General features: G+C 43.2%; 1 protein-coding gene across 1 annotated transcript in view; it reads left to right on the forward strand.

Annotated features, from left to right (window-relative positions):
* The first annotated feature begins 1501 nt into the window (after positions 1–1501).
* Positions 1502–27650, forward strand: part of LOC106569717 (metallophosphoesterase 1-like) — a 68792-nt gene continuing 42643 nt past the window's right edge. Inside the window, exons 1-4 of the mRNA XM_045694523.2 lie at positions 1502–1999; positions 2261–2369; positions 3815–3918; positions 6040–6120. Of these exons, the coding sequence (XP_045550479.1) occupies positions 1743–1999; positions 2261–2369; positions 3815–3918; positions 6040–6120 (551 nt within the window). The 5' untranslated portion in view covers positions 1502–1742. The remainder of the gene's footprint in view (positions 2000–2260; positions 2370–3814; positions 3919–6039; positions 6121–27650) is intronic.

Here is a 27650-nt window from a genome sequence, read left to right on the forward strand (position 1 = left end):
AGAACGTGGTTCTAGTTGACCAGAACGTGGTTCTAGTTGAACAGGACTCGGTTCTAGTTGAACAGAACTCGGTTCTAGTTGAACAGAACTCGGTTCTAGTTGAACAGGACTCGGTTCTAGTTGAACAGGACTCGGTTCTAGTTGAACAGGACTCGGTTCTGTTTTAGAGGCTTGAGATGCTGCAACAAAACCGAAGGTGCACAGCTATGGGACAATGGGGGTTGGCTTAGATTGTTGAATACATGTAAACTATATTTAGTCTCCAATGTTTATTGAAAACATAAATACATTTTCACAATGAGCACTTGTTATCTCTCAATTACATTGTTACAGTTGTTGGTCAGCTAGCTAAATGACATGAAATCAGTCAAAACACCTCAAAATAAGACATGGTATCAAGGACAAGATAAAACGAGCTGAAACGAGCCACTTATGATTCCCCACATGGCAGTTTCTTGTTCATTGTTGGTAGCAATCTGGCCATCCAGACTCACGGCAACACACGGACTACTGGCCCATTGAAGCGTGCGCATCGTTTTTCCTGATGTTGTCAGGTAACCCATCCACTGGTTTTTAGGAGGACCATGTGGAGGGGTTGAAAGATGAACAAGGTCCACACTCCAGTCCAGCTGGAAACTGTAATGCACCTTTAATAAAGGTGGTTGCCAACTGCCATATAAAATCCACAGAAGAAGAAACGTGATGATGAGAGATTAATAAAGGAAACGAACTCGGGGTTTCCCCTTTTATCTGTGGGTAAATTGTTGCAATAGAGAACATACGATTTTGAAATAATTCAAAATGTGTCAAAATTCTATAAAAAATCCAGTTAAAAGAAAAAAGGACCATATATAATTTCAGGTCAAATAAAAACACAATGCTTATCTCCCAGGACAGGATTACCTCAGAACAGCAAGCTAGCTAAATGTCCATGAATGTTTCATGTGTTTCTGCTTGTGAATGATATGAACTATATGAATATAGTTGATTCACAGTTTTGGTATTTTAACCTGCATGTCATGAGGGATAGACCAAATCAACATGCAGCACGATGGTCCACGCAGACGCACAAGACGCACAAGAGCACAGCCAGTTTGGTCAGCGTGTTACAATAGAGGTTTATATTGACTATACAGTTTACACTGGGGCCGTGTCATTGGCCTGCACAATAACGGACTCAATGTGTTTTTTCTCAAAAACCTTTGCTGTATTGACCTTCTTGACCAAGAATGAACTGAAGTATGTGTGAACTATATTATTATTATTATTATTAGCCTACGATCAATGAGTCATTATTATGACCAGTGTGATGTAAATGGCGGGGAAACACATCCTCAGCAATGACATAAAAAACTATATTATTGAATGAACCCCGGTGATTATTCCATTTAAAAGACCGCAGAATCCATAAAGTCTCCCGTCAATCTCCCCGGAAGTGGTGAAAATATACCCTTTAAAGACCCCCCCCCCCCCCCCCCAGAACTCAACTGCACACCAATCGACCGCTTGATTGGAGGAGATAAGGCTCTCGGCCGGATCTTTGAATTATTATTTTATTATTATAGGCCTATACGGTATTTATATTACATTTTGCACAATGCGATGAGAACGTCACGCAGGTATTGCTATTTAGGTTTAAAGATAATACAAAAAAAAACAAAAAAGACGATGCCTGGTGTAGCGCGGCTCCATCAGTGCGCCTCTATTGCAGGTCATCTGAAAACAACAACAATAGATATATCATGTCGTGTTTGAGCGTTTCGTGCAGCGCTGTTATTGTCCTGTTCGGAGCGGTTTGCAGCGTTTTCATATTCTGTGAGTATCTGATTTATTACGCCGCGATATTACAGTGCGGTTGGCCGGGGATCGACCATGGTTCCCCGGCGAGTGAGAGGAGCGCAGACGGCCAACCAGAACCGGAGGTTCTCCGCGCTATGGTTCTGTCAGACACGCACCTCCTCGGCGCTGTCGGCGGGCACTGGTTCGACAAACTGCGAAGGTAAATGATCCTCATCAATATATATGTTATTAATATGCATTTTATTTTATTGTGAAACAACAACAAACAAACAAAAAAAAGTATGTTTTGCATAGTTTCTTAGGAACGCATGACGCTCCGTGTCAGGCCATATCCACGCTGTCTCTAAGCAGATTAGAGCAGTTCAGTCGTCAGCAATAACAACAGGCAACAGGGTAATGCATGGTGCGCTAAACTGACGGATGACTGACTGACTGTATGGTCTGTCTCTGTGCCACCCAGGGAATGGCAGATGGAACGAGCTTTCCAGACCGCCCTGGCCCTGCTCCGACCTGAGGTCGTTTTTATACTGGGGGATGTGTTCGATGAGGGGAAATGGAGCTCTCCGAAGGTATATAGCCGTAAAAGCACTTTATAAGCCTACTGCAGTGAATTTGGAGGGGGTTGTTCAAGTGAGAATCGAAACCCACTATTCTTAGTCTTAACCGTTGATGTTATTCTCGCAACACTAGGCATGTTTCTGTAATGGTCCTAGACCTAAAGTATTTAGTACTTTTGTTCCCAACATGTATCTATCTGTAATAGTGTATATATCTGCTATATTTATAACTATTGTTCTACTCTATTCTACGACATGTATTCATATATATATATATATATATGTGTGTACAGTTGAAGTCGGAAGTTTACATACATTTAGGTTGGAGTCATTAAAACTCGTTTTTCAACCACTCCACAAATTTCTTGTTAACAAACTATAGTTTTGGTAAGTCTGTTAGGACATCTACTTTGTGCATGACACAAGTAATTTTTCCAACAATTGTTTACAGACAGATTATTTCACTTATATTTCACTGTATCACAATTCCAGTGGGTCAGAAGTTTACATACTAAGTTGACTGTGCCTTTAAACAGCTTGGAAAATTCCAGAAAATGATGTCATGGCTTTAGAAGCTTCTGATAGGCTAATTGACATCATTTGAGTCAATTGGAGGTGTACCTGTGGATGTATTTCAAGGCCTACCTTCAAAGTCAGTGCCTCTTTGCTTGACATCATGTGAAAATCAAAAGAAATCAGCCAAGACCCCAGAAAAATAGTTGTAGACCTCCACAAGTCTGGTTCAGCATTGGGAGCAATTTCCAAACGCCTGAAGGTACCACGTACATCTGTACAAACAATAGTACGCAAGTATAAACACCATGGGACCACGCAGCCGTCATACCGCTCAGGAAGGAGACGCATTCTGTCTCCTAGAGATGAACGTACTTTGGTGCGAAAAGTGCAAATCAACCCCCGAACAACAGCAAAGGACCTTGTGAAGATGCTGGAGGAAACAGGTACAAAAGTATCTATATCCACAGTAAAACGAGTCCTATATCGACATAACCTGAAAGGCTGCTCAGCAAGGAAGAAGCCACTGCTCCAAAACCGCCATATAAAAAGCCAGACTACGGTTTGCAACTGCACATGGGGACAAACATTCACCCAACTTATTGTGGGAAGCTTGTGGAAGGCTACCCAAAACGTTTGACCTAAGTTAAACAATTTAAAGGCAATGCTACCAAATACTAATTGAGTGTATGTAAACTTCTGACCCACTGGGAATGTGATGAAAGAAATAAAAGCTGAAATAAATCAATTCTCTCTACTATTATTCTGACATTTCACATTCTTAAAATAAAGTGGTGATTCTAACTAACCTAAAGACAGGGGAATTTTTACTAATATTAAATGTCAGGAATTGTGAAAAACGGAGTATAAAATGTATTTGGCTAAAGGTGTATGTAAACGTCCGACTTCAACTGTACATACGGTCTTATTTCCCAACATAACAGAACTGGGACGATGATGTTTGCCGTTTCCAGAAGATGTTCAGGCACTCCAGTGACACAGAACTGGTGGTTCTGGTTGGAAACCACGACATCGGCTTCCACTACGAGTAGGTTAACATCCATCAGCATGGAGCTGCAGACTCTATACTGTACATACCGTATACTGTAGACCCTATACTGTACATACCGTATACTGGGTTAACATCCATCAGCATGAAGCTGTAGACTATACTGTACATACCGTATACTGTAGACTCTATACTACACATACCGTATACTGCAGACTCTATACTGTACATACCGTATACTGCAGACTCTATACTGTACATACCGTATACTGTAGACTCTATACTGTACATACCGTATACTGCAGACTCTATACTGTATATACCGTATACTGCAGACTCTATACTGTACATACCGTATACTGGGTTAACATCCATCAGCATGAAGCTGTAGACTCTATACTCTATATAGCGTATACTGTAGACTCTATACTGTACATACCGTATACTGGGTTAACATCCATCAGCATGGAGCTGTAGACTCTATACTGTACATACCGTATACTGCAGACTCTATACTGTACATACCGATGGTTAACATCCATCATCATGAAGCTGGAGACTATACTGTACATACCGTATACTGTAGACTCTATACTGTACATACCGTATACTGCAGACTCTATACTTTACATACCGTATACTGCAGACTCTATACTGTACATACCGTATACTGGGTTAACATCCATCATGTACTGAACGTACAGTATACTGTATCCCCTTTATAGGAATACTGTAGAATCTATACTGATGTTACAGTATACTGTATCCCATATCGGTATACTGTAGAATCTATACTGATGGTACAGTATACTGTATCCCATATCGGTATACTGTAGAATCTATACTGATGGTACATTATACTGTATCCCATATCGGTATACTGTAGAATCTATACTGATGGTACATTATACTGTATCCCATATCGGTATACTGTAGAATCTATACTGATGGTACATTATACTGTATCCCAAGTTGCCATGTCCATACTGTAAACCTGAATTATGAATGTTATGTCAAGTCAATGACGCCTTTCAAAATCTATGTTTTTGCCTTCTCGTTTGCGGATTACGAAAAGGCCAAAGCATAATGTGGAATAGTGAAATAATTCAATGTATAGACCTAGTACTGTACGGTAGCCTCTCTGTTTCGTGAACATTCTAGTACTGTACGGTAGCCTCTCTGTTTGGTGAACATTCTAGTACCGTACGGTAGCCTGTCTGTTTCGTGAACATTCTAGTACCGTACGGTAGCCTCGTGAACATTCTAGTACCGTACGGTAGCCTCTCTGTTCCGTGAACATTCTAGTACCGTACGGTAGCCTCGTGAACATTCTAGTACCGTACGGTAGCCTCGTGAACATTCTAGTACCGTACGGTAGCCTCGTGAACATTCTAGTACCGTACGGTAGCCTTTCTGTTTCCTGAACATTCTAGTACCGTACGGTAGCCTCGTGAACATTCTAGTACCGTACGGTAGCCTCTCTGTTCCGTGAACATTCTAGTACCGTACGGTAGCCTCGTGAACATTCTAGTACTGTACGGTAGCCTTTCTGTTTCCTGAACATTCTAGTACTGTACGGTAGCCTCTCTGTTCCGTGAACATTCTAGTACCGTACGGTAGCCTCGTGAACATTCTAGTACTGTACGGTAGCCTTTCTGTTTCCTGAACATTCTAGTACTGTACGGTAGCCTTTCTGTTTCCTGAACATTCTAGTACTGTACGGTAGCCTTTCTGTTTCCTGAACATTCTAGTACCGTACGGTAGCCTTTCTGTTTCCTGAACATTCTAGTACCGTACGGTAGCCTCGTGAACATTCTAGTACCGTACGGTAGCCTTTCTGTTTCCTGAACATTCTAGTACCGTACGGTAGCCTCGTGAACATTCTAGTACTGTACGGTAGCCTTTCTGTTTCCTGAACATTCTAGTACCGTACGGTAGCCTCGTGAACATTCTAGTACTGTACGGTAGCCTTTCTGTTTCCTGAACATTCTAGTACCGTACGGTAGCCTCTCTGTTTCGTGAACATTCGTGATAAATGATCGAGTATTGAGTCAAACTGTAATGAGATAAAAAGAAGCCGATAGAGTCTAACAGATAATCCACACAGCAGTTTGGATTTGGACTGAAGTCTAACTGGCTTGGTTCTTTGTCCTCCTGAAGAATGGACTGGTTCAAGTTACAGCGCTTTGAGAAGGCCTTCAATACCACCTCCAACAGAATGGTCACCAAGAAAGGAGTGAAGTAAGTCACTGAGCTGTTTGACCTCCTTATGTAAATCTCTCTCCATCCCCACTCTTATCATCTCTACCCAGTCTCTCTCTTCTCTCTGTCTTGCTTGCTCCCTTCTCTCTCTCTCTCTCTCTCTCTCTCTCTCTCTCTCTCTCTGTCTTGCTTGCTCCCTTCTCTCTCTCTCTCTCTCTGTTTGTCTTTCTCGTTTGTTCCCCCCTGTCTCTTCCTCTCTTTCTCTCTCTATTCTCTCTATTCAACCCCCAGCCTGTATAAATGCTGTTCTCACAGAATACAAATCCCTTCATGATCATCCATCCTATTTTGTTTGTTGTGTTATACTCTCTACTGTATGAACCCTAAGGTGCTGTCTCTCTACTGTATAAACCCTAAGGTATTGTCTCTCTACTGTATAAACCCTAAGGTGTTGTCTCTCTACTGTATAAACCCTAAGCTGTTGTCTCTGTCTCTCTACTGTATGAACCCTAAGGTGTTATACTCTCTACTGTATGAACCCTAAGGTGTTGTCTCTGTATCTCTACTGTATGAACCCTAAGGTGTTGTCTCTGTCTCTCTACTGTATAAATCCTAAGGTGTTGTCTCTGTCTCTCTACTGTATAAACCCTAAGGTGTTGTCTCTCTGCTGTATAAACCCTAAGGTGTTGTCTCTCTACTGTATAAACCCTAAGGTGTTGTCTCTCTACTGTATGAACCCTAAGGTGTTGTCTCTCTACTGTATAAACCCTAAGGTGTTGTCTCTGTCTCTCTACTGTATGAACCCTAAGGTGCTGTCTCTCTACTGTATGAACCCTAAGGAGTCGTCTCTCTACTGTATGAACCCTAAGGTGTTGTCTCTCTACTGTATAAACCCTAAAGTGTCGTCTCTCTACTGTATAAACCCTAAGGTGTCGTCTCTCTACTGTATAAACCCTAAGGTGTCGTCTCTCTACTGTATAAACCCTAAGGTGTCGTCTCTCTACTGTATAAACCCTAAGGTGTCGTCTCTCTACTGTATAAACCCTAAGGTGTCGTCTCTCTACTGTATAAACCCTAAGGTGTCGTCTCTCTACTGCATGAACCCTAAGGTGTTGTCTCTCTACTGTATAAACCCTAAGGTGTTGTCTCTCTACTTTATGAACCCTAAGGTGCTGTCTCTCTACTGTATGAACCCTAAGGTGTCGTCTCTCTACTGTATAAACCCTAAGGTGTTGTCTCTGTCTTTCTACTGTATGAACCCTAAGGTGCTGTCTCTCTACTGTATGAACCCTAAGGTGTCGTCTCTCTACTGTATAAACCCTAAGGTGTTGTCTCTCTACTGTATGAACCCTAAGGTGTTGTCTCTCTACTGTATGAACCCTAAGGTGTCGTCTCTCTACTGTATGAACCCTAAGGTGTCGTCTCTCTACTGTATAAACCCTAAGGTGTTGTCTCTCTACTGTATAAACCCTAAGGTGTTGTCTCTCTACTGTATGAACCCTAAGGTGTTGTCTCTCTACTGTATGAACCCTAAGGTGTTGTCTCTCTACTGCATAAACCCTAAGGTGTTGTCTCTGTCTCTCTACTGTATAAACCCTAAGGTGTTGTCTCTCTACTGTATAAACCCTAAGGTGTTGTCTCTCTACTGTATGAACCCTAAGGTGCTGTCTCTCTACTGTATGAACCCTAAGGTGTCGTCTCTCTACTATATGAACCCTAAGGTGTCGTCTCTCTACTGTATAAACCCTAAGGTGTCGTCTCTCTACTGAATAAACCCTAAGGTGTCGTCTCTCTACTGTATAAACCCTAAGGTGTCGTCTCTCTACTGTATAAACCCTAAGGTGTCGTCTCTCTACTGTATGAACCCTAAGGTGTCGTCTCTCTACTGTATAAACCCTAAGGTGTTGTCTCTCTACTGCATAAACTTTAAGGTGTTGTCTCTCTACTGTATAAACCCTAAGGTGTTGTCTCTCTACTGTAAACCCTAAGGTGTTGTCTCTGTCTCTCTACTGTATGAACCCTAAGGTGCTGTCTCTCTACTGTATGAACCCTAAGGTGTCGTCTCTCTACTGTATAAACCCTAAGGTGTTGTCTCTGTCTCTCTACTGTATGAACCCTAAGGTGCTGTCTCTCTACTGTATGAGCCCTAAGGTGTCGTCTCTCTACTGTATAAACCCTAAGGTGTTGTCTCTGTCTCTCTACTGTATAAACCCTAAGGTGTTGTCTCTGTCTCTCTACTGTATAAACCCTAAGGTGTTGTCTCTCTACTGTATGAACCCTAAGGTGTCGTCTCTCTACTGTATGAACCCTAAGGTGTCGTCTCTCTACTGTATGAACCCTAAGGTGTCGTCTCTCTACTGTATAAACCCTAAGGTGTTGTCTCTCTACTGTATGAACCCTAAGGTGTTGTCTCTCTACTGTATGAACCCTAAGGTGCTGTCTCTCTACTGTATAAACCCTAAGGTGTCGTCTCTCTGCTGTATAAACCCTAAGGTGTTGTCTCTGTCTCTCTACTGTATAAACCCTAAGGTGTTGTCTCTCTACTGTATAAACCCTAAGGTGTTGTCTCTCTACTGTATGAACCCTAAGGTGTTGTCTCTCTACTGTATGAACCCTAAGGTGTTGTCTCTCTACTGTATGAACCCTAAGGTGTCGTCTCTCTACTGTATGAACCCTAAGGTGTCGTCTCTCTACTGTATGAACCCTAAGGTGTCGTCTCTCTACTGTATGAACCCTAAGGTGTCGTCTCTCTACTGTATAAACCCTAAGGTGTTGTCTCTGTCTCTCTACTGTATGAACCCTAAGGTGCTGTCTCTCTACTGTATGAACCCTAAGGTATCGTCTCTCTACTGTATAAACCCTAAGGTGTTGTCTCTGTCTCTCTACTGTATAAACCCTAAGGTGTTGTCTCTCTACTGTATAAACCCTAAGGTGTTGTCTCTCTACTGTATAAACCCTAAGGTGTCGTCTCTCTACTGTATAAACCCTAAGGTGTCGTCTCTCTACTGTATGAACCCTAAGGTGTCGTCTCTCTACTGTATGAACCCTAAGGTGTATTCTCTCTACTGTATGAACCCTAAGGTGTCGTCTCTCTACTGTATGAACCCTAAGGTGTCGTCTCTCTACTGTATGAACCCTAAGGTGTCGTCTCTCTACTGTATAAACCCTAAGGTGTTGTCTCTCTACTGTATAAACCCTAAGGTGTTGTCTCTGTCTCTCTACTGTATGAACCCTAAGGTGCTGTCTCTCTACTGTATGAACCCTAAGGAGTCGTCTCTCTACTGTATGAACCCTAAGGTGTTGTCTCTCTACTGTATAAACCCTAAGGTGTTGTCTCTGTCTCTCTACTGTATGAACCCTAAGGTGCTGTCTCTCTACTGTATGAACCCTAAGGAGTCGTCTCTCTACTGTATGAACCCTAAGGTGTTGTCTCTCTACTGTATAAACCCTAAAGTGTCGTCTCTCTACTGTATAAACCCTAAGGTGTCGTCTCTCTACTGTATAAACCCTAAGGTGTCGTCTCTCTACTGTATAAACCCTAAGGTGTCGTCTCTCTACTGTATAAACCCTAAGGTGTCGTCTCTCTACTGTATAAACCCTAAGGTGTCGTCTCTCTACTGTATAAACCCTAAGGTGTCGTCTCTCTACTGTATAAACCCTAAGGTGTCGTCTCTCTACTGCATGAACCCTAAGGTGTTGTCTCTCTACTGTATAAACCCTAAGGTGTTGTCTCTCTACTTTATGAACCCTAAGGTGCTGTCTCTCTACTGTATGAACCCTAAGGTGTCGTCTCTCTACTGTATAAACCCTAAGGTGTTGTCTCTGTCTTTCTACTGTATGAACCCTAAGGTGCTGTCTCTCTACTGTATGAACCCTAAGGTGTCGTCTCTCTACTGTATAAACCCTAAGGTGTTGTCTCTCTACTGTATGAACCCTAAGGTGTTGTCTCTCTACTGTATGAACCCTAAGGTGTCGTCTCTCTACTGTATGAACCCTAAGGTGTCGTCTCTCTACTGTATAAACCCTAAGGTGTTGTCTCTCTACTGTATAAACCCTAAGGTGTTGTCTCTCTACTGTATGAACCCTAAGGTGTTGTCTCTCTACTGTATGAACCCTAAGGTGTTGTCTCTCTACTGCATAAACCCTAAGGTGTTGTCTCTGTCTCTCTACTGTATAAACCCTAAGGTGTTGTCTCTCTACTGTATAAACCCTAAGGTGTTGTCTCTCTACTGTATGAACCCTAAGGTGCTGTCTCTCTACTGTATGAACCCTAAGGTGTCGTCTCTCTACTATATGAACCCTAAGGTGTCGTCTCTCTACTGTATAAACCCTAAGGTGTCGTCTCTCTACTGTATAAACCCTAAGGTGTCGTCTCTCTACTGTATAAACCCTAAGGTGTCGTCTCTCTACTGTATAAACCCTAAGGTGTCGTCTCTCTACTGTATGAACCCTAAGGTGTCGTCTCTCTACTGTATAAACCCTAAGGTGTTGTCTCTCTACTGCATAAACTTTAAGGTGTTGTCTCTCTACTGTATAAACCCTAAGGTGTTGTCTCTCTACTGTAAACCCTAAGGTGTTGTCTCTGTCTCTCTACTGTATGAACCCTAAGGTGCTGTCTCTCTACTGTATGAACCCTAAGGTGTCGTCTCTCTACTGTATAAACCCTAAGGTGTTGTCTCTGTCTCTCTACTGTATGAACCCTAAGGTGCTGTCTCTCTACTGTATGAGCCCTAAGGTGTCGTCTCTCTACTGTATAAACCCTAAGGTGTTGTCTCTGTCTCTCTACTGTATAAACCCTAAGGTGTTGTCTCTGTCTCTCTACTGTATAAACCCTAAGGTGTTGTCTCTCTACTGTATGAACCCTAAGGTGTCGTCTCTCTACTGTATGAACCCTAAGGTGTCGTCTCTCTACTGTATGAACCCTAAGGTGTCGTCTCTCTACTGTATAAACCCTAAGGTGTTGTCTCTCTACTGTATGAACCCTAAGGTGTTGTCTCTCTACTGTATGAACCCTAAGGTGCTGTCTCTCTACTGTATAAACCCTAAGGTGTCGTCTCTCTGCTGTATAAACCCTAAGGTGTTGTCTCTGTCTCTCTACTGTATAAACCCTAAGGTGTTGTCTCTCTACTGTATAAACCCTAAGGTGTTGTCTCTCTACTGTATGAACCCTAAGGTGTTGTCTCTCTACTGTATGAACCCTAAGGTGTTGTCTCTCTACTGTATGAACCCTAAGGTGTCGTCTCTCTACTGTATGAACCCTAAGGTGTCGTCTCTCTACTGTATGAACCCTAAGGTGTCGTCTCTCTACTGTATGAACCCTAAGGTGTCGTCTCTCTACTGTATAAACCCTAAGGTGTTGTCTCTGTCTCTCTACTGTATGAACCCTAAGGTGCTGTCTCTCTACTGTATGAACCCTAAGGTATCGTCTCTCTACTGTATAAACCCTAAGGTGTTGTCTCTGTCTCTCTACTGTATAAACCCTAAGGTGTTGTCTCTCTACTGTATAAACCCTAAGGTGTTGTCTCTCTACTGTATAAACCCTAAGGTGTCGTCTCTCTACTGTATAAACCCTAAGGTGTCGTCTCTCTACTGTATGAACCCTAAGGTGTCGTCTCTCTACTGTATGAACCCTAAGGTGTATTCTCTCTACTGTATGAACCCTAAGGTGTCGTCTCTCTACTGTATGAACCCTAAGGTGTCGTCTCTCTACTGTATGAACCCTAAGGTGTCGTCTCTCTACTGTATAAACCCTAAGGTGTTGTCTCTGTCTCTCTACTGTATGAACCCTAAGGTGCTGTCTCTCTACTGTATGAACCCTAAGGTGTGTCTCTCTACTGTATAAACCCTAAGGTGTTGTCTCTGTCTCTCTACTGTATGAACCCTAAGGTGCTGTCTCTCTACTGTATGAACCCTAAGGTGTCGTCTCTCTACTGTATAAACCCTAAGGTGTTGTCTCTGTCTCTCTACTGTATGAACCCTAAGGTGCTGTCTCTCTACTGTATGAGCCCTAAGGTGTCGTCTCTCTACTGTATAAACCCTAAGGTGTTGTCTCTGTCTCTCTACTGTATAAACCCTAAGGTGTTGTCTCTGTCACTCTACTGTATAAACCCTAAGGTGTTGTCTCTCTACTGTATGAACCCTAAGGTGTCGTCTCTCGACTGTATGAACCCTAAGGTGTCGTCTCTCTACTGTATGAACCCTAAGGTGTCGTCTCTCTACTGTATAAACCCTAAGGTGTTGTCTCTCTACTGTATGAACCCTAAGGTGTTGTCTCTCTACTGTATGAGCCCTAAGGTGCTGTCTCTCTACTGTATAAACCCTAAGGTGTCGTCTCTCTACTGTATGAACCCTAAGGTGTCGTCTCTCTACTGTATGAACCCTAAGGTGTCGTCTCTCTACTGTATGAACCCTAAGGTGTCGTCTCTCTACTGTATGAACCCTAAGGTGTCGTCTCTCTACTGTATGAACCCTAAGGTGTCGTCTCTCTACTGTATAAACCCTAAGGTGTTGTCTCTGTCTCTCTACTGTATGAATCCTAAGGTGCTGTCTCTTGACTGTATGAACCCTAAGGTGTCGTCTCTCTACTGTATAAACCCTAAGGTGTTGTCTCTGTCTCTCTACTGTATAAAGCCTAAGGTGTTGTCTCTCTACTGTATCAATCCTAAGGTGTCGTCTCTCTACTGTATAAACCCTAAGGTGTTGTCTCTGTCTCTCTACTGTATAAAGCCTAAGGTGTTGTCTCTCTACTGTATAAACCCTAAGTTGTTGTCTCTCTACTGTATGAACCCTAAGGTGTCGTCTCTCTACTGTATGAACCCTAAGGTTTCGTCTCTCTACTGTATAAACCCTAAGGTGTCGTCTCTCTACTGTATAAACCCTAAGGTGTCGTCTCTCTACTGTATAAACCCTAAGGTGTCGTCTCTCTACTGTATAAACCCTAAGGTGTCGTCTCTCTACTGTATAAACCCTAAGGTGTTGTCTCTGTCTCTCTACTGTATAAACCCTAAGGTGTTGTCTCTCTACTGTATGAACACTAAGGTGTCGTCTCTCTACTGTATAAACCCTAAGGTGTTGTCTCTCTACTGTATAAACCCTAAGGTGTCGTCTCTCTACTGTATAAACCCTAAGGTTTCGTCTCTCTACTGTATGAACCCTAAGGTGTCGTCTCTCTACTGTATGAACCCTAAGGTGTATTCTCTCTACTGTATGAACCCTAAGGTGTCGTCTCTCTACTGTATGAACCCTAAGGTGTCGTCTCTCTACTGTATGAACCCTAAGGTGTCGTCTCTCTACTGTATAAACCCTAAGGTGTTGTCTCTGTCTCTCTACTGTATGAACCCTAAGGTGCTGTCTCTCTACTGTATGAACCCTAAGGTGTGTCTCTCTACTGTATAAACCCTAAGGTGTTGTCTCTGTCTCTCTACTGTATGAACCCTAAGGTGCTGTCTCTCTACTGTATGAACCCTAAGGTGTCGTCTCTCTACTGTATAAACCCTAAGGTGTTGTCTCTGTCTCTCTACTGTATGAACCCTAAGGTGCTGTCTCTCTACTGTATGAGCCCTAAGGTGTCGTCTCTCTACTGTATAAACCCTAAGGTGTTGTCTCTGTCTCTCTACTGTATAAACCCTAAGGTGTTGTCTCTCTACTGTATGAACCCTAAGGTGTCGTCTCTCTACTGTATGAACCCTAAGGTGTCGTCTCTCTACTGTATGAACCCTAAGGTGTCGTCTCTCTACTGTATAAACCCTAAGGTGTTGTCTCTCTACTGTATGAACCCTAAGGTGTTGTCTCTCTACTGTATGAGCCCTAAGGTGCTGTCTCTCTACTGTATAAACCCTAAGGTGTCGTCTCTCTACTGTATGAACCCTAAGGTGTCGTCTCTCTACTGTATGAACCCTAAGGTGTATTCTCTCTACTGTATGAACCCTAAGGTGTCGTCTCTCTACTGTATGAACCCTAAGGTGTCGTCTCTCTACTGTATGAACCCTAAGGTGTCGTCTCTCTACTGTATAAACCCTAAGGTGTTGTCTCTGTCTCTCTACTGTATGAATCCTAAGGTGCTGTCTCTTGACTGTATGAACCCTAAGGTGTCGTCTCTCTACTGTATAAACCCTAAGGTGTTGTCTCTGTCTCTCTACTGTATGAACCCTAAGGTGCTGTCTCTCTACTGTATGAACCCTAAGGTGTGTCTCTCTACTGTATAAACCCTAAGGTGTTGTCTCTGTCTCTCTACTGTATGAACCCTAAGGTGCTGTCTCTCTACTGTATGAACCCTAAGGTGTCGTCTCTCTACTGTATAAACCCTAAGGTGTTGTCTCTGTCTCTCTACTGTATGAACCCTAAGGTGCTGTCTCTCTACTGTATGAGCCCTAAGGTGTCGTCTCTCTACTGTATAAACCCTAAGGTGTTGTCTCTGTCTCTCTACTGTATAAACCCTAAGGTGTTGTCTCTCTACTGTATGAACCCTAAGGTGTCGTCTCTCTACTGTATGAACCCTAAGGTGTCGTCTCTCTACTGTATGAACCCTAAGGTGTCGTCTCTCTACTGTATAAACCCTAAGGTGTTGTCTCTCTACTGTATGAACCCTAAGGTGTTGTCTCTCTACTGTATGAGCCCTAAGGTGCTGTCTCTCTACTGTATAAACCCTAAGGTGTCGTCTCTCTACTGTATGAACCCTAAGGTGTCGTCTCTCTACTGTATGAACCCTAAGGTGTATTCTCTCTACTGTATGAACCCTAAGGTGTCGTCTCTCTACTGTATGAACCCTAAGGTGTCGTCTCTCTACTGTATGAACCCTAAGGTGTCGTCTCTCTACTGTATAAACCCTAAGGTGTTGTCTCTGTCTCTCTACTGTATGAATCCTAAGGTGCTGTCTCTTGACTGTATGAACCCTAAGGTGTCGTCTCTCTACTGTATAAACCCTAAGGTGTTGTCTCTGTCTCTCTACTGTATAAAGCCTAAGGTGTTGTCTCTCTACTGTATCAATCCTAAGGTGTCGTCTCTCTACTGTATAAACCCTAAGGTGTTGTCTCTGTCTCTCTACTGTATAAAGCCTAAGGTGTTGTCTCTCTACTGTATAAACCCTAAGTTGTTGTCTCTCTACTGTATGAACCCTAAGGTGTCGTCTCTCTACTGTATGAACCCTAAGGTTTCGTCTCTCTACTGTATAAACCCTAAGGTGTCGTCTATCTACTGTATAAACCCTAAGGTGTCGTCTCTCTACTGTATAAACCCTAAGGTGTTGTCTCTCTACTGTATAAACCCTAAGGTGTTGTCTCTGTCTCTCTACTGTATAAACCCTAAGGTGTTGTCTCTCTACTGTATGAACACTAAGGTGTCGTCTCTCTACTGTATAAACCCTAAGGTGTTGTCTCTCTCCTGTATAAACCCTAAGGGGTCGTCTCTCTCCTGTATAAACCCTAAGGTGTCGTCTCTCTACTGTATGAACCCTAAGGTGTTGTCTCTCTACTGAATGAACCCTAAGGTGTTGTCTCTGTCTCTCTACTGTATGAACCCTAAGGTGCTGTCTCTCTACTGTATGAACCCTAAGGTGTCGTCTCTCTACTGTATAAACCCTAAGGTGTTGTCTCTGTCTCTCTACTGTATGAACCCTAAGGTGCTGTCTCTCTACTGTATGAACCCTAAGGTGTCGTCTCTCTACTGTATAAACCCTAAGGTGTTGTCTCTGTTTCTCTACTGTATAAACCCTAAGGTGTTGTCTCTCTACTGTATAAACCCTAAGGTGTTGTCTCTGTCTCTCTACTGTATAAACCCTAAGGTGTCGTCTCTCTACTGTATAAACCCTAAGGTGTCGTCTCTCTACTGTATAAACCCTAAGGTGTCGTCTCACTACTGTATAAATCCTAAGGTGTCGTCTCACTACTGTATAAATCCTAAGGTGTCGTCTCTCTACTGTATGAACCCTAAGGTGTCGTCTCTCTACTGTATGAACCCTAAGGTGTCGTCTCTCTACTGTATGAACCCTACGGTGTATTCTCTCTACTGTATGAACCCTAAGGTGTCGTCTCTCTACTGTATGAACCCTAAGGTGTCGTCTCTCTACTGTATGAACCCTAAGGTGTCGTCTCTCTACTGTATGAACCCTAAGGTGTATTCTCTCTACTGTATGAACCCTAAGGTGTCGTCTCTCTACTGTATGAACCCTAAGGTGTCGTCTCTCTACTGTATGAACCCTAAGGTGTCGTCTCTCTACTGTATAAACCCTAAGGTGTTGTCTCTGTCTCTCTACTGTATGAACCCTAAGGTGCTGTCTCTCTACTGTATGAACCCTAAGGTATCGTCTCTCTACTGTATAAACCCTAAGGTGTTGTCTCTGTCTCTCTACTGTATAAACCCTAAGGTGTTGTCTCTCTACTGTATAAACCCTAAGGTGTTGTCTCTCTACTGTATAAACCCTAAGGTGTTGTCTCTCTACTGTATGAACCCTAAGGTGTCGTCTCTCTACTGTATGAACCCTAAGGTGTCGTCTCTCTACTGTATGAACCCTAAGGTGTATTCTCTCTACTGTATGAACCCTAAGGTGTCGTCTCTCTACTGTATGAACCCTAAGGTGTCGTCTCTCTACTGTATGAACCCTAAGGTGTCGTCTCTCTACTGTATAAACCCTAAGGTGTTGTCTCTGTCTCTCTACTGTATGAATCCTAAGGTGCTGTCTCTTGACTGTATGAACCCTAAGGTGTCGTCTCTCTACTGTATAAACCCTAAGGTGTTGTCTCTGTCTCTCTACTGTATAAAGCCTAAGGTGTTGTCTCTCTACTGTATCAATCCTAAGGTGTCGTCTCTCTACTGTATAAACCCTAAGGTGTTGTCTCTGTCTCTCTACTGTATAAAGCCTAAGGTGTTGTCTCTCTACTGTATAAACCCTAAGGTGTCGTCTCTCTACTGTATGAACCCTAAGGTGTCGTCTCTCTACTGTATGAACCCTAAGGTTTCGTCTCTCTACTGTATAAACCCTAAGGTGTCGTCTCTCTACTGTATAAACCCTAAGGTGTCGTCTCTCTACTGTATAAACCCTAAGGTGTCGTCTCTCTACTGTATAAACCCTAAGGTGTTGTCTCTGTCTCTCTACTGTATGAACCCTAAGGTGCTGTCTCTCTACTGTATGAGCCCTAAGGTGTCGTCTCTCTACTGTATAAACCCTAAGGTGTTGTCTCTGTCTCTCTACTGTATAAACCCTAAGGTGTTGTCTCTGTCACTCTACTGTATAAACCCTAAGGTGTTGTCTCTCTACTGTATGAACCCTAAGGTGTCGTCTCTCTACTGTATGAACCCTAAGGTGTCGTCTCTCTACTGTATGAACCCTAAGGTGTCGTCTCTCTACTGTATAAACCCTAAGGTGTTGTCTCTCTACTGTATGAACCCTAAGGTGTTGTCTCTCTACTGTATGAGCCCTAAGGTGCTGTCTCTCTACTGTATAAACCCTAAGGTGTCGTCTCTCTACTGTATGAACCCTAAGGTGTCGTCTCTCTACTGTATGAACCCTAAGGTGTATTCTCTCTACTGTATGAACCCTAAGGTGTCGTCTCTCTACTGTATGAACCCTAAGGTGTCGTCTCTCTACTGTATGAACCCTAAGGTGTCGTCTCTCTACTGTATAAACCCTAAGGTGTTGTCTCTGTCTCTCTACTGTATGAATCCTAAGGTGCTGTCTCTTGACTGTATGAACCCTAAGGTGTCGTCTCTCTACTGTATAAACCCTAAGGTGTTGTCTCTGTCTCTCTACTGTATAAAGCCTAAGGTGTTGTCTCTCTACTGTATCAATCCTAAGGTGTCGTCTCTCTACTGTATAAACCCTAAGGTGTTGTCTCTGTCTCTCTACTGTATAAAGCCTAAGGTGTTGTCTCTCTACTGTATAAACCCTAAGTTGTTGTCTCTCTACTGTATGAACCCTAAGGTGTCGTCTCTCTACTGTATGAACCCTAAGGTTTCGTCTCTCTACTGTATAAACCCTAAGGTGTCGTCTCTCTACTGTATAAACCCTAAGGTGTCGTCTATCTACTGTATAAACCCTAAGGTGTCGTCTCTCTACTGTATAAACCCTAAGGTGTTGTCTCTCTACTGTATAAACCCTAAGGTGTTGTCTCTCTCCTGTATAAACCCTAAGGGGTCGTCTCTCTCCTGTATAAACCCTAAGGTGTCGTCTCTCTACTGTATGAACCCTAAGGTGTTGTCTCTCTACTGAATGAACCCTAAGGTGTTGTCTCTGTCTCTCTACTGTATGAACCCTAAGGTGCTGTCTCTCTACTGTATGAACCCTAAGGTGTCGTCTCTCTACTGTATAAACCCTAAGGTGTTGTCTCTGTCTCTCTACTGTATGAACCCTAAGGTGCTGTCTCTCTACTGTATGAACCCTAAGGTGTCGTCTCTCTACTGTATAAACCCTAAGGTGTTGTCTCTGTTTCTCTACTGTATAAACCCTAAGGTGTTGTCTCTCTACTGTATAAACCCTAAGGTGTTGTCTCTGTCTCTCTACTGTATAAACCCTAAGGTGTCGTCTCTCTACTGTATAAACCCTAAGGTGTCGTCTCACTACTGTATAAATCCTAAGGTGTCGTCTCACTACTGTATAAATCCTAAGGTGTCGTCTCTCTACTGTATGAATCCTAAGGTGTCGTCTCTCTACTGTATGAACCCTAAGGTGTCGTCTCTCTACTGTATGAACCCTACGGTGTATTCTCTCTACTGTATGAACCCTAAGGTGTCGTCTCTCTACTGTATGAACCCTAAGGTGTCGTCTCTCTACTGTATGAACCCTAAGGTGTCGTCTCTCTACTGTATGAACCCTAAGGTGTATTCTCTCTACTGTATGAACCCTAAGGTGTCGTCTCTCTACTGTATGAACCCTAAGGTGTCGTCTCTCTACTGTATGAACCCTAAGGTGTCGTCTCTCTACTGTATAAACCCTAAGGTGTTGTCTCTGTCTCTCTACTGTATGAACCCTAAGGTGCTGTCTCTCTACTGTATGAACCCTAAGGTATCGTCTCTCTACTGTATAAACCCTAAGGTGTTGTCTCTGTCTCTCTACTGTATAAACCCTAAGGTGTTGTCTCTCTACTGTATAAACCCTAAGGTGTTGTCTCTCTACTGTATAAACCCTAAGGTGTCGTCTCTCTACTGTATGAACCCTAAGGTGTCGTCTCTCTACTGTATGAACCCTAAGGTGTCGTCTCTCTACTGTATAAACCCTAAGGTGTTGTCTCTGTCTCTCTACTGTATGAATCCTAAGGTGCTGTCTCTTGACTGTATGAACCCTAAGGTGTCGTCTCTCTACTGTATAAACCCTAAGGTGTTGTCTCTGTCTCTCTACTGTATAAAGCCTAAGGTGTTGTCTCTCTACTGTATCAATCCTAAGGTGTCGTCTCTCTACTGTATAAACCCTAAGGTGTTGTCTCTGTCTCTCTACTGTATAAAGCCTAAGGTGTTGTCTCTCTACTGTATAAACCCTAAGTTGTTGTCTCTCTACTGTATGAACCCTAAGGTGTCGTCTCTCTACTGTATGAACCCTAAGGTTTCGTCTCTCTACTGTATAAACCCTAAGGTGTCGTCTCTCTACTGTATAAACCCTAAGGTGTCGTCTCTCTACTGTATAAACCCTAAGGTGTCGTCTCTCTACTGTATAAACCCTAAGGTGTTGTCTCTCTACTGTATAAACCCTAAGGTGTTGTCTCTGTCTCTCTACTGTATAAACCCTAAGGTGTTGTCTCTCTACTGTATGAACACTAAGGTGTCGTCTCTCTACTGTATAAACCCTAAGGTGTTGTCTCTCTCCTGTATAAACCCTAAGGGGTCGTCTCTCTCCTGTATAAACCCTAAGGTGTCGTCTCTCTACTGTATGAACCCTAAGGTGTTGTCTCTCTACTGAATGAACCCTAAGGTGTTGTCTCTGTCTCTCTACTGTATGAACCCTAAGGTGCTGTCTCTCTACTGTATAAACCCTAAGGTGTTGTCTCTGTCTCTCTACTGTATGAACCCTAAGGTGCTGTCTCTCTACTGTATGAACCCTAAGGTGCTGTCTCTCTACTGTATGAACCCTAAGGTGTCGTCTCTCTACTGTATAAACCCTAAGGTGTTGTCTCTGTTTCTCTACTGTATAAACCATAAGGTGTTGTCTCTCTACTGTATAAAACCTAAGGTGTTGTCTCTGTCTCTCTACTGTATAAACCCTAAGGTGTCGTCTCTCTACTGTATAAACCCTAAGGTGTCGTCTCACTACTGTATAAATCCTAAGGTGTCGTCTCACTACTGTATAAATCCTAAGGTGTCGTCTCTCTACTGTATGAACCCTAAGGTGTCGTCTCTCTACTGTATGAACCCTAAGGTGTTGTCTCTCTACTGTATGAACCCTAAGGTGTAGTCTCTCTACTGTATGAACCCTAAGGTGTCGTCTCTCTACTGTATGAACCCTAAGGTGTCGTCTCTCTACTGTATGAACCCTAAGGTGTCGTCTCTCTACTGTATGAACCCTAAGGTGTCGTCTCTCTACTGTATAAACCCTAAGGTGTTGTCTCTGTCTCTCTACTGTATGAACCCTAAGGTGCTGTCTCTCTACTGTATGAACCCTAAGGTGTCGTCTCTCTACTGTATAAACCCTAAGGTGTTGTCTCTGTCTCTCTACTGTATAAACCCTAAGGTGTTGTCTCTCTACTGTATAAACCCTAAGGTGTTGTCTCTCTACTGTATAAACCCTAAGGTGTTGTCTCTCTACTGTATGAACCCTAAGGTGTCGTCTCTCTACTGTATGAACCCTAAGGTGTCAGTCTCTCTACTGTATGAACCCTAAGGTGTCGTCTCTCTACTGTATGAACCCTAAGGTGTCGTCTCTCTACTGTATGAACCCTAAGGTGTCGTCTCTCTACTGTATAAACCCTAAGGTGTCGTCTCTCTACTGTATAAACCCTAAGGTGTTCGTCTCTCTACTGTATAAACCCTAAGGTGTCGTCTCTCTACTGTATAAACCCTAAGGTGTCGTCTCTCTACTGTATAAACCCTAAGGTGTTGTCTCTCTACTGTATGAACCCTAAGGTGCTGTCTCTCTACTGTATGAACCCTAAGGTGTCGTCTCTCTACTGTATAAACCCTAAGGTGTTGTCTCTGTCTCTCTACTGTATGAACCCTAAGGTGCTGTCTCTCTACTGTATGAACCCTAAGGTGTCGTCTCTCTACTGTATAAACCCTAAGGTGTTGTCTCTCTCCTGTATAAACCCTAAGGTGTCGTCTCTCTACTGTATAAACCCTAAGGTGTCGTCTCTCTACTGTATAAACCCTAAGGTGTCGTCTCTCTACTGTATGAACCCTAAGGTGTTGTCTCTCTCCTGTATAAACCCTAAGGTGTCGTCTCTCTACTGTATGAACCCTAAGGTGTCGTCTCTCTACTGTATGAACCCTAAGGTGTCGTCTCTCTACTGTATAAACCCTAAGGTGTTGTCTCTGTCTCTCTACTGTATGAACCCTAAGGTGCTGTCTCTCTACTGTATGAACCCTAAGGTGTCGTCTCTCTACTGTATAAACCCTAAGGTGTTGTCTCTGTCTCTCTACTGTATAAACCCTAAGGTGTTGTCTCTCTACTGTATAAACCCTAAGGTGTCTGTCTCTCTACTGTATAAACCCTAAGGTGTCGTCTCTCTACTGTATAAACCCTAAGGTGTCGTCTCTCTACTGTATAAACCCTAAGGTGTCGTCTCTCTACTGTATAAACCCTAAGGTGTCGTCTCTCTACTGTATAAACCCTAAGGTGTCGTCTCTCTACTGTATAAACCCTAAGGTGTCGTCTCTCTACTGTATAAACCCTAAGGTGTTGTCTCTGTCTCTCTACTGTATGAACCCTAAGGTGCTGTCTCTCTACTGTATGAACCCTAAGGTGTCGTCTCTCTACTGTATAAACCCTAAGGTGTTGTCTCTGTCTCTCTACTGTATGAACCCTAAGGTGTCTGTCTCTCTACTGTATGAACCCTAAGGTGTCGTCTCTCTACTGTATAAACCCTAAGGTGTTGTCTCTGTCTCTCTACTGTATAAACCCTAAGGTGTTGTCTCTCTACTGTATAAACCCTAAGGTGTCGTCTCTCTACTGTATGAACCCTAAGGTGTCGTCTCTCTACTGTATGAACCCTAAGGTGTCGTCTCTCTACTGTATAAACCCTAAGGTGTTGTCCTGTCTCTCTACTGTATGAACCCTAAGGTGCGTCTCTCTACTGTATGAACCCTAAGGTGTCGTCTCTCTACTGTATAAACCCTAAGGTGTTGTCTCTGTCTCTCTACTGTATAAACCCTAAGGTGTTGTCTCTCTACTGTATGAACCCTAAGGTGTTGTCTCTCTACTGTATAAACCCTAAGGTGTCTGTCTCTCTACTGTATGAACCCTAAGGTGTCGTCTCTCTACTGTATGAACCCTAAGGTGTCGTCTCTCTACTGTATAAACCCTAAGGTGTTGTCTCTGTCTCTCTACTGTATGAACCCTAAGGTGTCGTCTCTCTACTGTATGAACCCTAAGGTGTCGTCTCTCTACTGTATGAACCCTAAGGTGTCGTCTCTCTACTGTATAAACCCTAAGGTGTCGTCTCTCTACTGTATAAACCCTAAGGTGTCGTCTCTCTACTGTATAAACCCTAAGGTGTCGTCTCTCTACTGTATGAAACCCTAAGGTGTCGTCTCTCTACTGTATAAACCCTAAGGTGTTGTCTCTGTCTCTCTACTGTATAAACCCTAAGGTGTCTGTCTCTCTACTGTATGAACCCTAAGGTGTCGTCTCTCTACTGTATAAACCCTAAGGTGTTGTCTCGTCTCTCTACTGTATAAACCCTAAGGTGTCGTCTCTCTACTGTATAAACCCTAAGGTGTTGTCTCTCTACTGTATAAACCCTAAGGTGTTCGTCTCTCTACTGTATAAACCCTAAGGTGTTGTCTCTCTACTGTATGAACCCTAAGGTGTCGTCTCTCTACTGTATAAACCCTAAGGTGTTGTCTCTCTCCTGTATAAACCCTAAGGTGTCGTCTCTCTACTGTATAAACCCTAAGGTGTCGTCTCTCTACTGTATGAACCCTAAGGTGTTGTCTCTCTACTGAATGAACCCTAAGGTGTTGTCTCTGTCTCTCTACTGTATGAACCCTAAGGTGCTGTCTCTCTACTGTATGAACCCTAAGGTGTCGTCTCTCTACTGTATAAACCCTAAGGTGTTGTCTCTGTCTCTCTACTGTATGAACCCTAAGGTGCTGTCTCTCTACTGTATGAACCCTAAGGTGTCGTCTCTCTACTGTATAAACCCTAAGGTGTTGTCTCTGTCTCTCTACTGTATAAACCCTAAGGTGTTGTCTCTCTACTGTATAAACCCTAAGGTGTTGTCTCTGTCTCTCTACTGTATAAACCCTAAGGTGTCGTCTCTCTACTGTATAAACCCTAAGGTGTCGTCTCTCTACTGTATAAACCCTAAGGTGTCGTCTCTCTACTGTATAAACCCTAAGGTGTCGTCTCTCTACTGTATAAACCCTAAGGTGTCGTCTCTCTACTGTATGAACCCTAAGGTGTTGTCTCTCTACTGTATGAACCCTAAGGTGTTGTCTCTCTACTGTATGAACCCTAAGGTGTCGTCTCTCTACTGTATGAACCCTAAGGTGTCGTCTCTCTACTGTATAAACCCTAAGGTGTTGTCTCTGTCTCTCTACTGTAACCCTAAGGTGCGTCTCTCTACTGTATAACCCTAAGGTGCTGTCTCTCTACTGTATGAACCCTAAGGTGTCGTCTCTCTACTGTATAAACCCTAAGGTGTTGTCTCTGTCTCTCTACTGTATAAACCCTAAGGTGTTGTCTCTCTACTGTATAAACCCTAAGGTGTTGTCTCTCTACTGTATAAACCCTAAGGTGTCGTCTCTCTACTGTATGAACCCTAAGGTGTCGTCTCTCTACTGTATGAACCCTAAGGTGTCGTCTCTCTACTGTATGAACCCTAAGGTGTCGTCTCTCTACTGTATGAACCCTAAGGTGTCGTCTCTCTACTGTATGAACCCTAAGGTGTCGTCTCTCTACTGTATGAACCCTAAGGTGTCGTCTCTCTACTGTATGAACCCTAAGGTGTCGTCTCTCTACTGTATGAACCCTAAGGTGTCGTCTCTCTACTGTATGAACCCTAAGGTGTGTCTCTCTACTGTATGAACCCTAAGGTGTCGTCTCTCTACTGTATAAACCCTAAGGTGTTGTCTCTGTCTCTCTACTGTATGAACCCTAAGGTGCTGTCTCTCTACTGTATGAACCCTAAGGTGTCGTCTCTCTACTGTATAAACCCTAAGGTGTTGTCTCTGTCTCTCTACTGTATAAACCCTAAGGTGTTGTCTCTCTACTGTATAAACCCTAAGGTGTCGTCTCTCTACTGTATAAACCCTAAGGTGTTGTCTCTGTCTCTCTACTGTATAAACCCTAAGGTGTCGTCTCTCTACTGTATAAACCCTAAGGTGTCGTCTCTCTACTGTATAAACCCTAAGGTGTCGTCTCTCTACTGTATGAACCCTAAGGTGTCGTCTCTCTACTGTATAAACCCTAAGGTGTCGTCTCTCTACTGTATAAACCCTAAGGTGTTGTCCCTGTCGTCTCTCACTGTATAAACCCTAAGGTGTTGTCTCTGTCTCTCTACTGTATGAACCCTAAGGTGCTGTCTCTCTACTGTATGAACCCTAAGGTGTCGTCTCTCTACTGTATAAACCCTAAGGTGTTGTCTCTGTCTCTCTACTGTATAAACCCTAAGGTGTTGTCTCTCTACTGTATAAACCCTAAGGTGTTGTCTCTCTACTGTATGAACCCTAAGGTGTCGTCTCTCTACTGTATGAACCCTAAGGTGTCGTCTCTCTACTGTATAAACCCTAAGGTGTCGTCTCTCTACTGTATAAACCCTAAGGTGTCGTCTCTCTACTGTATAAACCCTAAGGTGTCGTCTCTCTACTGTATGAACCCTAAGGTGTCGTCTCTCTACTGTATAAACCCTAAGGTGTCGTCTCTCTACTGTATAAACCCTAAGGTGTTGTCTCTCCCTCAGGGTGTCTCTCTACTGTATAAACCCTAAGGTGTCGTCTCTCTACTGTATAAACCCTAAGGTGTCGTCTCTCTACTGTATGAACCCTAAGGTGTCGTCTCTCTACTGTATGAACCCTAAGGTGTCGTCTCTCTACTGTATGAACCCTAAGGTGTCGTCTCTCTACTGTATGAACCCTAAGGTGTCGTCTCTCTACTGTATGAACCCTAAGGTGTCTGTCTCTCTACTGTATAAACCCTAAGGTGTTGTCTCTCTACTGTATGAACCCTAAGGTGTTGTCTCTCTACTGTATGAACCCTAAGGTGTTGTCTCTCTACTGTATGAACCCTAAGGTGTTGTCTCTCTACTGTATGAACCCTAAGGTGTTGTCTCTCTACTGTATAAACCCTAAGGTGTCGTCTCTCTACTGTATAAACCCTAAGGTGTTGTCTCTCTACTGTATAACCCTAAGGTGCGCTCCTACTGTATAAACCCTAAGGTGCTGTCTCTCTACTGTATGAACCCTAAGGTGTCGTCTCTCTACTGTATAAACCCTAAGGTGTCGTCTCTCTACTGTATAAACCCTAAGGTGTCTGTCTCTCTACTGTATAAACCCTAAGGTGTCGTCTCTCTACTGATAACCCTAAGGTGTCGTCTCTCTACTGTATAAACCCTAAGGTGTCGTCTCTCTACTGTATAAACCCTAAGGTGTCGTCTCTCTACTGTATGAACCCTAAGGTGTCGTCTCTCTACTGTATGAACCCTAAGGTGTCGTCTCTCTACTGTATAAACCCTAAGGTGTTGTCTCTGTCTCTCTACTGTATGAACCCTAAGGTGCTGTCTCTCTACTGTATGAACCCTAAGGTGTCGTCTCTCTACTGTATAAACCCTAAGGTGTTGTCTCTCTACTGTATGAACCCTAAGGTGTTGTCTCTGTCTCTCTACTGTATGAACCCTAAGGTGCTGTCTCTCTACTGTATGAACCCTAAGGTGTCGTCTCTCTACTGTATAAACCCTAAGGTGTTGTCTCTGTCTCTCTACTGTATAAACCCTAAGGTGTTGTCTCTCTAGTCTCTCTACTGTATGAACCCTAAGGTGTCGTCTCTCTACTGTATAAACCCTAAGGTGTTGTCTCTGTCTCTCTACTGTATAAACCTAAGGTGTCTGTCTCTCTACTGTATAACCCTAAGGTGTTGTCTCTCTACTGTATGAACCCTAAGGTGTCGTCTCTCTACTGTATGAACCCTAAGGTGTCGTCTCTCTACTGTATGAACCCTAAGGTGTCGTCTCTCTACTGTATAAACCCTAAGGTGTTGTCTCTGTCTCTCTACTGTATGAACCCTAAGGTGCTGTCTCTCTACTGTATGAACCCTAAGGTGTCGTCTCTCTACTGTATAAACCCTAAGGTGTCGTCTCTCTACTGTATAAACCCTAAGGTGTTGTCTCTCTACTGTATAAACCCTAAGGTGTTGTCTCTCTACTGTATAAACCCTAAGGTGTTGTCTCTCTACTGTATGAACCCTAAGGTGTCGTCTCTCTACTGTATGAACCCTAAGGTGTCGTCTCTCTACTGTATGAACCCTAAGGTGTATTCTCTCTACTGTATGAACCCTAAGGTGTCGTCTCTCTACTGTATGAACCCTAAGGTGTCGTCTCTCTACTGTATGAACCCTAAGGTGTCGTCTCTCTACTGTATAAACCCTAAGGTGTTGTCTCTGTCTCTCTACTGTATGAACCCTAAGGTGCTGTCTCTCTACTGTATGAACCCTAAGGTGTCGTCTCTCTACTGTATAAACCCTAAGGTGTTGTCGTCTGTCTCTCTACTGTATGAACCCTAAGGTGTCGTCTCTCTACTTATAAACCCTAAGGTGCTGTCTCTCTACTGTATGAACCCTAAGGTGTCGTCTCTCTACTGTATAAACCCTAAGGTGTTGTCTCTGTCTCTCTACTGTATAAACCCTAAGGTGTTGTCTCTCTACTGTATAAACCCTAAGGTGTCTGTCTCTCTACTGTATAAACCCTAAGGTGTCGTCTCTCTACTGTATAAACCCTAAGGTGTCGTCTCTCTACTGTATGAACCCTAAGGTGTCGTCTCTCTACTGTATAAACCCTAAGGTGTCGTCTCTCTACTGCATAAACCTTAAGGTGTTGTCTCTCTACTGTATAAACCCTAAGGTGTTGTCTCTCTACTGTAAACCCTAAGGTGTTGTCTCTGTCTCTCTACTGTATGAACCCTAAGGTGCTGTCTCTCTACTGTATGAACCCTAAGGTGTCGTCTCTCTACTGTATAAACCCTAAGGTGTTGTCTCTGTCTCTCTACTGTATGAACCCTAAGGTGCTGTCTCTCTACTGTATGAACCCTAAGGTGTCGTCTCTCTACTGTATAAACCCTAAGGTGTTGTCTCTGTCTCTCTACTGTATAAACCATAAGGTGTTGTCTCTCTACTGTATAAACCCTAAGGTGTTGTCTCTCTACTGTATGAACCCTAAGGTGTCGTCTCTCTACTGTATGAACCCTAAGGTGTCGTCTCTCTACTGTATAAACCCTAAGGTGTC

The sequence above is a fragment of the Salmo salar genome, chromosome 14 (assembly GCF_965601325.2).
Source record: "Salmo salar chromosome 14, fSalSal1, whole genome shotgun sequence".
Lineage (NCBI taxonomy): Eukaryota > Metazoa > Chordata > Actinopteri > Salmoniformes > Salmonidae > Salmo > Salmo salar.